The following is a 14,016-nucleotide window of genomic DNA, read 5'->3' on the forward strand; positions in this document are numbered from 1 at the left end:
GTCTATGTTTTGGTTAATGATGAATTTTGTTTATGTTACGCACTTGTTGTTTTTCTTTGGGCAAAAAATAACTTATTTGTTGCTTTGTGCTCTCAATAATTTTAAGTAAACAATCTTTATATATACAAAAAAAATACAAGATTTATAAGATATAAACGAAAGAATTGAGATTCCTTTTCAAGAATAAGAATGTATGTATAATATACATGATTTGCACAATCCCATTAGTGAATTCAATTTACAAATTGTTGAGAGAAAGAGACAACTAAGAAAATAAGTACCTGACTTACTTATAATCCCACCCTTCCATTACACACTGGAGGCTTTTCTCAAGTGCAACAAATAGTACAACATATATATTACACAACAACTAGTAATTTGTTCAAATTTCTACTTCATAAAGCTCCATTTTGTGCTGCAAGTACAACAACAAAGCTCCATAATTGACCTCAATTGCACACTGTAATACCTCTTTCTTTTTGCCAAAACCAGAAGACTTTGTACATTTGCTGCTGTTACATAGATATGTATAATAAAAGTTGTTATAGTCGATTAATGCAAGCACACAAAAACAAGAATATAGATTTAGCAAGGTTCATCCTATATTAAGATTACCTTCTTAGCTCATATTAGAAACTTAAGTTCACATTGGAGATAATGAGAATGTTGGGTATTTTTCCTATTTTCAATTTCAATTTTGTAAGTTTGCTTCGCTGTTTCTTTCATTAATTATAAAGTAAAAGGCAAAGAAAAAAAAACTTTTACAGTGAAGGTGGATTGAACACCTGATCTTTAGATCTTCAATCTGACATTCTCCCAACTGAGCTATCCTCACTTATTAATAAACTCATTAATTAGTTTTACATATTGCGTGACCCCACGCCCAAGACCCAAGACCCACGCCCCACGCTCAAGACCCACGCCCAAGGGCCACGCCTCACGCCCAAGACCCACGCCCCACACCCAAGGGTCACTCCCACGCCCACGCCCAAGACCCACGCCCAACACCCACGCCCCACGCCTAAGACTCACGCCCAAGACCACGCCCCACGCCCCACGCCCAAGCCCCACGCCCAAGCCTAACTATTGAAGCATGAGAACTGAAACAATCAACATGAGAACGAACATTTGATAAACACATACAGTCCTGCCCTTTACAACAGAGAATTGAAGCAAAACAATGATTCGACTTTTCAAAGAATTCGATTAAGCATTTCAACCCTAACTATTCAAAGAACTAAAACTATTCAAAGAACACCCATAAACAGCATTTCACACAAACATGATTCAAGCACAAAAAATCATTAAATGATCGGATACAAACATTCACCCTAAAAATAGAGAATGCATATTACCTAGATGTGTTTTGAAATGATAATGCATATGAATGCATATGCATATTGAACATATGCATATGAAAAAGAAGAGCGAAAGAATCTTACTGGGTTCTCTTTGGGCTCGAGGAAGCAACGGCGGCTGGGGCTGAAGCAACTGTCGTCGGGAAGAGAGAGGGAGAAAAGGGAAGGAAGATGGCTGCCGGGGAAGGGGGGAAGAGAATCGTCGGAAGTCGGTGAAAGAGGAAAGAGGAAAGGAGAAAACGGGGGAAAGGAGAGGGAAAAGAAAAGGAAGAAGAAGAAAAAAAAGAAAAAGAAAAGAAAAAAAAAGAAAAAAGAAAAAAATATGTAAAAAATAAAAAGGTTATTGAGGGTATTTTTAGAAAAAAATTTTAAAAAAAATTAAAAAACAAAACATTTATTATAGAGGTTAAAAATCAAAATACCCTTCTTTTTAGGGTCATATTATCAAATTTTCCTCTGAAAATTAGATAGTGTTGGAGTGAGACTGAAATTGAACAAATAATGTAATAAGATAATTAAAAATATATATTTTCAAAACCCAGACTTATTGGGAAATTTAATGAAACGATCCAAATGTCTTTATTTGGGAAAACGACCCGTGCCCCATAAATCTTGCAAAAATAACCATTTAGATGAAAATAGTTTTGATGAAATAATAATCCTGGTAAAAATGACCTTGTAAAATTATCTCGCGTGACGCAAACATTATCACGTTACACGAGATCATATTTTTGCAAACATTATCTGATCATCTTTTTCTGTCATGTGACTAGGTATTTTTATCGTAACACTAAAAAAGTTTTTATTTTTACCAATTTTATTGGACGCCGATCATTTCCATCCCTAGAGATTTTATTAGGATCATTTCATCAAATTTTATTAGTGCCCATTACATATTTAAAACTTTTTATAATATGAGCAAGATTATTTAATTATTGAAATTGATAAAAATTTGGATAATCCAAGATAATCAAGATGAGACAAACCCCTAAAATCCATCATCCCCATTATCTCTTTCTCTCTCACACATAAACACACCATTACAAGTGTCGAGCTTTTCCGGTCAAGCATATCGGATCTCTGTTTTGACCATTTCCCTCTTCAAGCGGCAAATCGTTTACATTTTTACAGAAAAATCTCATCCTTTCCTTTCCCTCTCTCTCTTCGCTTTCTAATTCTTTCCTTTCAAACACATTCTTCTTCTTCTTCTATGAATTGAATTCTTGAATTCTTGAATTCAATCTTTAATCTTTAATCATGGGTTATCTCGAAGTGATGCATAAGACGAAGTTAATTCAGTTTCTTGGACGTACTACACCTATCATTCTTCAGAATGACAATGACAATGGTTCAAGTCCTCTCCTCGCCATATGTAATGCTTTTCTCCCTTTCACCTAGGGTTTCAGCTTGAACTGCCCAGATTAGTGATGTATATTTTGCAGGTAATGTTTTGTTATTGAAGAACAGCTTGAACCTTGAACCAGATACTGCTGAAGTTTCACAGGAGATGTTACTTTCACTTGTTGCTCAACGGTTAATTGATTCAAATAGCAATGCTAATGTAATTGCTTGAATTGTTCAAATTATTTAGAAATGAATGAACTTTTCAGTTGTTGAAAATGACTTTGTTAATTTACTTGTAGAATAAGAATGTTGGGTTTCTCGCAAATCAACAGAGAAATGTTGCTGATGCTATTGATTTGTTGCCTCGGCTAGCTAGTGGAATTGATCTAAACATTAAATTCAGGAGGTATATGATGGCACTGGTGGTTGTTTATGCTGCATTTTCAACCTTGTTGTTCTATCTATCCATATGTGTCTGTCTCTTTCAGGATTGATGATTTTGAATTTGTTCGTGAGCGTGCAATATTTGATCTTTTGGAAATTCCTTTATATCATGGTTGGATAGTTAATCCCCAGGTTTGTTATCTATCCCCGGTATAATGCGTGCAATATCCCCTGAATGACATAGTTTAGACGAATTCTCATTGAACATTGTTCTCTTTTTGTATCATTCTGTAGAATTAACTTGTTTCCACTGGTTGTGTTTTCCTTCACTGCATTGTGGCCTCTGTCATGTAAATTATAATGGACAATTAGTAGTTATTTCAATCTTCAAGCATAATAAAAGAGACAGGAAAAGTAAAGGAAAACCTAAGAATGAGTCTGCACTTTCTTTAAACCTGACATGCATAAGAATTAACAGTCCATGGACCTATAAGCTTGTTTTGATGTGGATTGTTTGAGATTATTTCCAAATAAACCACCGTCCCATCATCAGTTAATCAATCACATTGTTCGAATAAGCGACCAAAATACTAAATTATCCTTATTTTAGTCTTTATAACATTTTAAATGTAAATAATAAGGATACTTGGCTCATTTTACCCAATTAATCCAAATGAACTCTTTTACATCAATTAAAGATTTCATAATTTAGCTGTTTTACATAACAGGAGGTTGACACTCTTAATGCAATTGGATCAAGATCCCATAAGACTCTTAGGAGGGAGCTTCTTGCACTTGAGGCGTGGAATGCATCTCATCCATATAGAGAAGACTCCGATGAAGATACAGTCGACTTTGTGGCTGCAACAACTGCCGCTCTCGGAGTTCCTTCTCCATCCATTTCGAGGTGTATATCTTTTGATGCCTCCCCACATAATATAAGAACATGGGAAATGGAGGAAGAAGCAAAGCTATTGGGGGCCTTGAATTTATCGGAACCTGAATCATCACCTGCTTCTGTAATTGACCAGCAAGAACATCTCACGGATAATGGTTCCATTTCACCCGACAAGATTAGTCAGGAAACTGTAAATGAAAGTCGAATACCCGATGAAGAGATAAGTAAAGGACATGTAAGAAAACCATTGACATGTAGAACAGGTAATCATCGATTAACATGTGAACATGTAACAGTTAGAATGAGATGGAATAATAGAATACTATAAGAAATGTGAAAGGAAATGACCTAAGCCTTTCGACGACGGGTGATTTGGAGAAGTCCTCCATAGAAGACATGGGTCTTGCACTTAATCCTTACCCATAATATATTTATTTTATAATATCTTAAGGGGCATCATAAAATACATCCATTAAAATATCCCATTGGCCTTATCAAATATAAATAACTCATGACAGAAACAATATAGAGGTGATTCAACATAATTATCTAGCCTATCTAGGTCTGATGTTGATTTGTTGTGATCATCAGATATCAGAGGAGAACAATGTGCAGAAAAGGCTGAAAGTTGTAACTTTAGTTTTCATGATAGCGAGCCTATGTATGAAGGAGAGGAATGTGTATTGAACCCGACAACAGCTCAGGATCAGGAACCTCAATATGAGGGAGAGATTATTCTTGCAGAACTATCAGCCAAAAGTTCAAAAGCTGAAATTACTCCAAGGGAAGGTAATAGCTCTTGTACTCAATATTTGGCCTTGTTTGATCTGGGTGTTATCTGAAGAACCAAGAGGTTATTTCCAAAAAAAACATATTTATGTAGGTTATTGAAAATCTTGTTATTTGGGTAAAGAAATATATTCCTCGTCAAACAGTAAATATATAACGAACAAATATATTAAAAAAAGAAAACTTAGAGGGTTATTTGAAATTAATCTCAAATAACCCACATCAAACAAGACCTTGGGCTTGTTTAAAAACTTAAAGCATCTTTGATTTAGTAGTTTTCGATACAAATCGATTTTTTCAGAGAAAAATTGGTTACATAGGTCGTGTGTGTGACGAAAAAATGAATTATTTGGGGTTATCTGTGTTTAATGACTAAAATATCATTTTTATTTAATGTCTTAAAATAGTAGGTGCTTGTTCAAAATCCGGTTATTTGAATAATCAATGGGTTATTCTAAAATAACCTTGTTTGGTTTGTGCTATGGAAAAGGGGGTATTTGGAAAACAAAAACTTAATATGTATAAATATATAATGAAAAATAATTCTTTAATGAAAATAGAAGGTTCTTTGGTTGATGATTTGAATGATGAGATGATAAGATTGTCAATTATTTGAGTTTTTTTTTAACCCAATCCGAACAAGGCTTTTTAGTTGATGATGGATATTTTACCACCTTCTCCTTCTGCCTCAGGGGAGCTGATCAGAAATTTTTTTGGTTACAGTGATACTCAATTGACATTATATGGGTATGTCCATTTTAAGTTTTTGTTTTCTGAACCAATAATGTCTTAATAATTTGGTATATTTGTCATCTCTGATTCATTACTTCTATTATACACTCTTTTCAGGTTCTTTTGTTTACAAAATGGACTGAAAGAACATGAGATTTGTGTGTTTTTTCGCAACAATCACTTTCACACAATGTTCAGGGTTAGTTAGCATTAAATAATCTGTTTCCCCAAGTTCCTTTGAAGGGTTTTAGTGAAATGTCTTCTTTCTGCAGTTTAATGGAGAACTGTATATTTTGGCTACACATCAAGTTTATTATGATCAACCTGATGTTGTATGGGAGCATCTAAATGAGGTAATAAAGTGATCTCTATATTATTTGGGAGATATTTATTTTGTTTGATTTTCAAAGAACATCATTTATCATAAGGTTAAACTGGTCTCATTTCTGCATGATTGAGATGAGTTTTTTTTTTTTCATTTTTTCCATTCAGGTTAATGGAAATACAGTTTTATTAACGGCTGATTTCGAGGAATTTAAGGTATGTGATCATCTGTTCGTTATTATGCATCTCTTTTCGATGTCATTTGATTTTTATGTTATGTTATGATCCTTTTTCAAATAAAAAAAGGGTAAAAAATCATTTCTTCTTCGTTAGGATCTAGCAATCTGCAAACTAAAAATCTCCCATAAAATAGCCAGTTATGTATAAATCATTATTTCATCAACAATTACCTCTTTCAATTCACAATTTCAATCACATTAGACTTCTTAGGATTAAGGTATGAAAAATTGAGTTAATTGGTAAAAAGATTTAAAAAGTATTTATATACAACGAAAAATATATTTTTTTTAAACAATTGCATGTATTTTGATATTCTGGTTGATAATTTGAAAATTACAAACCTAAACTTTACATGGCCATCAAAGTACACTTATTTTATTATATATAAAATGTTAAATATTGAAGTATTTTTTTATCATTTGACTCAAATAATTATTGTATCTGGTCCGTCCTGCATGGTTTATTTGAATAATTCGGTTGGTTCGGTTCGGGTTATTTAAATAATCTCAATCTAATCCAACATGATTTCACCTCAATTTTCATTATCACGTCATTAAATTCATTAACTAAAATATTCTTTATTTTAAATTATTATTTATTTATTATATATTTATACCTTTAAGTCTTTTTACACAATCATAACTTTTTAAATAACCCACTACCCAACCAAGACTTAAATAACTCACTATTTTTTTTTATCCCCAAATGGATTAAATACTAAAATATTTTTACTTTGATTTAAAATATTTTTATCCTTCAAGTCTTTTCACAAAATAACCTAACTTTTCATAACTTAAATACAAAAAAAAAAGTTATTTAAATAATAAAAAAACCTCATATAAATAACCCAAATCCAAACAAGGCCTGATAAGCCAAATTTAAAATTTCTTGGCTTAGTGAAAGGTAGTTTTTACTGAATTATTGTAACCAAATGGGTTTAAAAGCATTAATGTCTACCTATTCTGATTGCACTAAGGACCCCACATTCTCACAATATTGACATTATTTTCAGCCATTAGAATCATTAACAACCATTTATTAATATTTTTTCTAGTGAAGAAACAACAGTGTATATAGATTGGTAACCTTTTGTCTTCATCTCTCCTTTTCTTTATTTAAGGCACAGAAATAATCAGGTTGAAGGAAAAAAGCAGAAAAATCATCAAACAAGAGCCCTTCAATGGTTGGTTGGAGTTGACAGCTAGAGGTAGAGCTTAATTTGAATCCTCATAAAAAAAAAAAAGTGGGTAAGAAGGGAAATAGATTATAATACATGAAAATGTCCTTTCTTCTGATAACTGGGGCCAAAACTATTTAATGTTTGTAGGGTGATTTTAAAAAAAAATATATGAAATTTTGAAATGTATATGGTTTTGTTATAGTAGGTGGGGAACATTATTAGTTCATGTGGGCCAAATGGTGCTATGCCTATCTTCATTTTTTTGTTTTGTTTTTTGGTCATTTTTTAACATTTTTTTTACCAGATGATAACAAAATTAAATAGACCAATAGGATCACTTGTTATTATTGTTCATCACTTGAATATTAAAAATATATTGTTGGAGTTCTAAGAACTCATTGTTTTGAGTTTTTTTTTTCTTTTCTTTTTTTATAATTTGAAAATATAATATTTTTTTTATCACATTAATATCATTTAACTATCAAATTACTTTATTTATCAATTTAAAATTTAAATAACTTATTATTTTAATAATAATTTTTTTACAAAATTTATACAAATCCAAGATCAAACCAACTTTAAATGGGTTATTTTAGAATATTAGATTCATTGGATAAGATTGAATTTATCTCAGATCTGCTTTTTAACAAATTTAAATACTTTTATACATACATAAATTGTATGTATATTTAATTTTATATATTCAGTATACTTATTGGTATATTTTAAATTAAATTATAAATAATTAATTAAGAAAAATTTAATAATAATTTTTATTAAAATTAATTTGTTAATTATAATATTAATTAATATATTTTGATGGTGAATTGGACCTTTCTAGATCAGGTTTTTTATTTTTATATTCAATCTTAAATCACAGATCTAAATTACTACATTCAAATCCATTTAAATACTCATCCCTAATTATAACATATTTTCTACATAATTTAAAAAAAAAAAAGAGAAATAATAATAATAAATCAAATTTAAAACCATTAATGAAACTTAAGTCAATGGTGGACCAAGCAGAGCAAATGTGAATCTTGAGTTATTGTTGTGTGTAGTTAATCCTTTGTCTGTCTACCTTTATTTTTATTTTATTAAATAAGATTCAAATTTTATTCAAATAACCCTAAATAAATAATTTATATTATTGATTATGTTGTAGAGTTTTTATTAGTAATTTGGAAATACTTTTTGGGTATTTTTAGTTTTTAAAAAGAAATCAGTCAAATATCTCAATATAAAAGAGATCACTTTTCAAAACATAATTTAGTTAGATATATATTTAAAATTTTATTAACATTGTTTTTCATTGAATTTGAATCTAAATCCAAAAATTATTTCTAGTCTAAATAAGGGATGTTGGTTGTTGTTATGAAGAATTAAAAATGGGAAGATTTTGATTCTTAGTTATATTTTATAATTTATTATTTTGTATGAAAATACATATAACTGGATTGAAATAAGTGAAAATAATATTTTTTTTATTAATATATAAATATAATTAAAGTATATTATATAATATTATCCCATCTAATAATATTGTAATGAGATATTTATTAAAAAATACAAAATTCAAAATTTTCAAACCCATATTTGAATGAGCCAATTAAATTGCATTTATTTATGTGGTTAAGCTCTCAAATCAAACCAATTTTTTTATTTTCTATATAGGAAATTAACAAGAATTCTAATAAAAAGACTAATTTAAATTTAAATTTTTTTTAACGAAAATAAAATATTTGACCTTTTTTCTCTCACCTATAAATTCAAATTTATAAAGATTTAAAATTTTATTAATTATAGTATTCTGACCCTTCCAATATTTCTAGTCCTAATTTGTCACATTATTAATTCAAATTGTTATTCTGGTTGAAAGTTTAGTCCAAATTCAACATAATAATTGAATAAATGGAACCAACATAAACCAATTAAAAATATCATTTAACAATTTAATTATTTTTACACAGAATATGAACACGAATATAAATATGAATATAGTGAAAGAAAAAACGAGTAAATCATACCGGTTTCGATCGGTCATTGTTATAAAGTGGTGGGCATCATATTCATAGTGCCCACAAGATTAATGATTTTGGAATCTACTAATGTGAATTATAAATAATAATCTAAAGAATCAAAATGCTTTAATTTTCCATAACTTTAAAGAAAAACGACAACCCATCTTTCTGGGTTTTATTGTAGGGGACCATTTCAATAGCCTTTTCTTTCTGGGTCTTAGGATAAGAGTAGGACAAGGTTAGACAACGACCCAACAATGGAAACAACAACAAAATAAAGTCTTTCATAAAAAATTATTAATGCATGTCTAAAGTAATTTCTTTTTCACCAATTATATATTTTTGTTAACTATATATATGAGAGTTCTAAAAACATATTTAATTACATATACAAATTAATTTCTCATTTATTTGTTAAGTTTGAGCTGTTGTCAAGTTCTTAGTGTCTACGGTTTTATCGGGTATTCTTTGTCCTTTTGTGTTCTTAATAGTGTACGTTGGATGAGTGTTGACTAAATTACAATTGGCGACAATTTTCTTAAATATATAATCGGTTTTGTTAATCATTTTAGTTCTTTTTATCTAATAAGAATGTAGGTATAAAAATAAATGTTAGAAATTTTTTAATACTAGCTAAAGATCCTATATTATTATTCAACAAAAGTGACCTATAATATTAAAATTAAAAGTGTCTTAACTTAAAAGTAACTTAAGTGACAAGACGAGTTTTATTCTCATTAAAAAAAATTAAACTAAAGTTGGAGTCATTTCTCGAATCATGCTAGATTTTTAAATTAAATAAAAAAAATTGGAAGATGATAGGCAAATAGAATAAATGTATCATTTTGATTTTGATGTATAGTTAATAAGGTAATCTTCTTAAATATGGACATAGTATTCAAACATGGAGGATTTGTCCCATATTGATGTTATTTCATCAATCCTCTAGATTAATCTTTGGATTTGTCAATCCATAGTTGGTTACTTTGGAAGATCGACATTGAGTATGTTAGCCTTGAATGATTCAATCATTGTTTAGTATCATCTTTGGTTAGTTAGGGTTTCATTTTTTTGATAGTTGGTGTTAGTTATGGCTCGTTTTTGTTCGAAATGTGAATTAAATTAATTAAACATGATAAGGATATCAATGAGATAAATCATGTCATGTAGGAGGTCGACTTAATTATCGTCCTTTGTCTCTTTTTTTTAATTACTATTTTAGTTCGGTTCGACATTGTTTATACTATAGTTTTTTAAAAAGAAAAAAAAATTATATGATACATTATATTTTTTTAATATAAGAAAAGTTAACATACTCGATAATCATATCATTTATTTAACTTAAAACATTATAAGTGAGAATCGAATTTGTGACGTCATTTGTTCAATTAAGTATTATTCACAATTATGTTTTTGTTATATTATATATATATATATATATATATTTTGTGTAATATATTAAAATACATAGAATTATATATAGATAAACTTGTCTCCTATAAAAAAAAATATATTTAATAATTTTATATATTTATATATTTATTTTTGTTTAAACACAATTTGAACGGGACACAAATACTATCAACATCTCTTCTTCATGAATCGGAATCATGAAACACATTAATAATTAACATCCTCATACATTATTATTATTAATATAATTTTTAAAAATAAAATATATAATCTTTTGGTGCCGCCAGCTCCACCAAACGTACGTCCTCTCACCAATTATATATCTTCTTATTGAACCAAACGCAAACGTAAAGTAATAAAAAAAAAGACAAGAATTGTTTTTCCATTTAACACACGTGGGACCCACCGACTTGTTTAATATTTGTCATATTTTGGGGACAAAAGTGAAATATTTAGTTTAGCTTATTGATTTGTTCGTGTTTGTATAGTGTAATACATATGTTTTGTATACGTTTAATAATATTCTTAACATTTGGACAATCTCCTTTCTTTGAAAACAAAGAAATAAAATGGTTTGGTGAGAAATTAGACAATAACGATAATCTATATAAATAGAGATACGATAAAGTAAGAACACATACAACATTTAACGGGGTCGACCAATAATGCATACATTTTTTTAGATAGAGTTGTCCATTTTATAGACATTTCATTAAATAGTTATTAAAGTAATCCTAATTTATAATCAATTTATGAGTGAATTTAAATAAACTACTACATTTAACACATTCTAAGTAGATAGTGCCAAAAACCCAACATAGTTTAGTTAGAATTATATTGGTATAATCAGGATGGATTCATAAATTATAGTTTGTAAAACTTGAACTTAATTAATGTAAGAAAAACATTTCAATTTAGAGTTGGGAGCTTAACCTAATGTAAGTAAAAAAGCATGTACATGAGAAAATCAAATCCAAAATAACTTATGCAATTTATTTTACTAACTACTAGATAACTTATATAAAGTTATTTAAAAAAATATTTGTATCTAAACTTAGTTAAGTACAACTTCTATATAAATCCGTGTATAAACTTTAAGTAAGTTTGTTAGTTTCATCTTTAAAATATAATAGAGTATTAAAAAATGTCAAAAGACTAGTGAGTAAAAACGATACTAATGTATAAACATGTAAAAGAAGATAATAAAATTAGTAATTTGATTAAATTTAACGTTTTTTTAGTAAGAATCAAAACCGTAATATTTTTAATTCTTAGCACAACTCTTTTCATTTAAATTATAAAATTGGAGTAAGACTATTAAATTAGGTTTGAGCATCATACTTCTAATTCATAGTTATTTATAAACATATGAAAATAAATTATGTCTCATAAATGGTCCATTCTTTTCTTTTAATCTCTATAATTTTAGGCTAGATTCAAAATAAAATTGATTTAGAAAAGTGTATGTACCTAATAGTTTTTATTATGATTTTATTTATATATTATCAATCAGAGATTATATAATTATTAAATTATTTAACAAAATTTTACATTCATACAAGAGATTGGGAATGACAATAATAATTAAATAATTTGGTGGGGGTTATAGACTAATAATAAAAATAATATAATATTTGCTATTGGTGAATGGTGAATGGTAATGGGTCATTTCTCATTAGTTAGGAAACTAATGATGTATACTTAACTTGTCTAATTAGCACCATCTTTTCAAATTATAGAGTATTTCCTTTTTTTCAAGAGAATAATAGTATCATTAATTTTCTTAGTTATTTAAGTAGTAAAAAGAGTCAATTCTACATTTTAAGTTTGAGTAATTATTATTTTAACTTTGTAAATAAAAAGATAATATTAAAAATAATTATGGTTTATTTCAAATGATAGATAATTATAGGGGAGAAAGCTTAAAAGACAAACAAACATAGGGCTTGATGTGGACAGCTCAACACCCTCTCCAACTCTCTTCAACCTCCAATTTATTTTTATAATTATACTTAAAAAAATGATTAAAATAATTAATTTATAAAATGTGTTTGTTAGATTATAAATATATTAATTAAGAGCTTGTCTTATATTGGATTCTTGGATTTGTTTTTCAATTATTTGAAAAAAACGTTATTATTTCATTTAAAGTCTGGTTTGAAATTAGACTATTCTAAAAATTCATTGTTTGCAAATGATCTTGTTTGATGTATATTTTTAATAATAATTAAATATATAATAAATAAATTTAAAAAAATAAAACTTTGTTTTGTTTATTTTTTAAATTAAAATAATTTATCATGCACTTTTTTTTCAATCATGTCACTTAATTTATTAATTAAAATATTAAAACAGTCCTAATTTAAAAAAAAAATTATTTTAGCATTATATATAAATGATAGATAATTAAACAATATTTTTACTTCAAACCAACCATTATTTTATCCATCTCATTACACTTTTTATCTATCAAAATATTAAAATTATTATTTATTTAATTATTTAAATTTAAGATAGAGAGAAAAAGTTATACTTATTCTTTTAAAACTTTAATACCAAAGATTAAACATTTAAACCAACTCTAAGATTTAAACTAACTCTAAGAATGGTTTGATATTGATTTTTTTGAAAAATTTACTAAAAACCTAATATTTTTTTTCTTTTACTTTATCTATCCCAACACTCTTTTTTATCCATTCAAAAACAAAATACCATTTATTTAATATTTTTTCTTTCATCATTCTATCTCATATATTTAGAGTGGAGAATAGTTCTTAAATTTTAAAAACTAGTTAAAAAAATTAAACAATTTTTTTTTGTCTTTTTTTTTTACCAATAAAATGTTTATACAAAATCACTGCCCATCAACATATTTAAGATAATCTATAACCAATTAATAATGAATAGTAGTAAATACATTGAATCAAACAAAAGTTAATATTCTCTATTCATACAACATATCAAACAAACAAGCTCTAAATTGTCAGACTATTGATTCAGCTTTATCCGTGACCTTTTTCCTCTTATTGATTTTCTTTTTCTCTCTCATCTTCTTGTTTTCTTTTTCCCCCCTCTGCATTATGTAAAAAACCTGCAAATTTACACAAGGTTCACAGAAAGTCTTCTTTTTCAGATCCCTATTTATCTCTCTCTCCTCTCTCTACCTACCTATACCAACAGAGCTACCATCCCATATAAAGTCTATTCACACTCAATAAGTGGTCCTAAACATATATCAAAGCAAACCCTTGTTTTCATTTTCTTACTTTCTCATTAAAAAAGAAAAAAAAGAAACAATCTTTGATTCAATCAGAACAAGAAGAAGAACAA

General features: G+C 27.9%; 1 protein-coding gene across 1 annotated transcript; it reads left to right on the forward strand.

Moving 5' to 3' along the window:
• The first annotated feature begins 2,374 nt into the window (after positions 1 to 2,374).
• LOC124931194 (ubiquitin carboxyl-terminal hydrolase MINDY-1-like) lies at positions 2,375 to 7,506 on the forward strand. The gene is made up of 11 exons (XM_047471590.1): positions 2,375 to 2,730; positions 2,801 to 2,919; positions 3,002 to 3,108; positions 3,191 to 3,278; positions 3,815 to 4,247; positions 4,576 to 4,773; positions 5,466 to 5,520; positions 5,623 to 5,704; positions 5,778 to 5,858; positions 5,998 to 6,045; positions 7,190 to 7,506. Exons 1-11 carry the CDS (start codon positions 2,616 to 2,618, stop codon positions 7,199 to 7,201), a joined length of 1,338 nt encoding a protein of 445 aa, XP_047327546.1. The 5' UTR covers positions 2,375 to 2,615; the 3' UTR covers positions 7,202 to 7,506.
• Positions 7,507 to 14,016: the final 6,510 nt, after the last annotated feature.

The sequence above is a fragment of the Impatiens glandulifera genome, chromosome 3 (genome assembly GCF_907164915.1).
Source record: "Impatiens glandulifera chromosome 3, dImpGla2.1, whole genome shotgun sequence".
Classification (NCBI taxonomy): domain Eukaryota; kingdom Viridiplantae; phylum Streptophyta; class Magnoliopsida; order Ericales; family Balsaminaceae; genus Impatiens; species Impatiens glandulifera.

What these genes read in the sequence shown, in the direction of transcription:
- LOC124931194 (XM_047471590.1), top strand. Translation starts at nt 2,616, where the DNA reads ATGGGTTATCTCGAAGTGATGCATAAGACGAAGTTAATTCAGTTTCTT. An exon ending in ACTCAATTGACATTATATGG is followed by an intron (nt 5,521 to 5,622) that starts GTATGTCCATTT and finishes CACTCTTTTCAG; the next exon opens with GTTCTTTTGTTTACAAAATG. An exon ending in ACTTTCACACAATGTTCAGG is followed by an intron (nt 5,705 to 5,777) that starts GTTAGTTAGCAT and finishes TTCTTTCTGCAG; the next exon opens with TTTAATGGAGAACTGTATAT.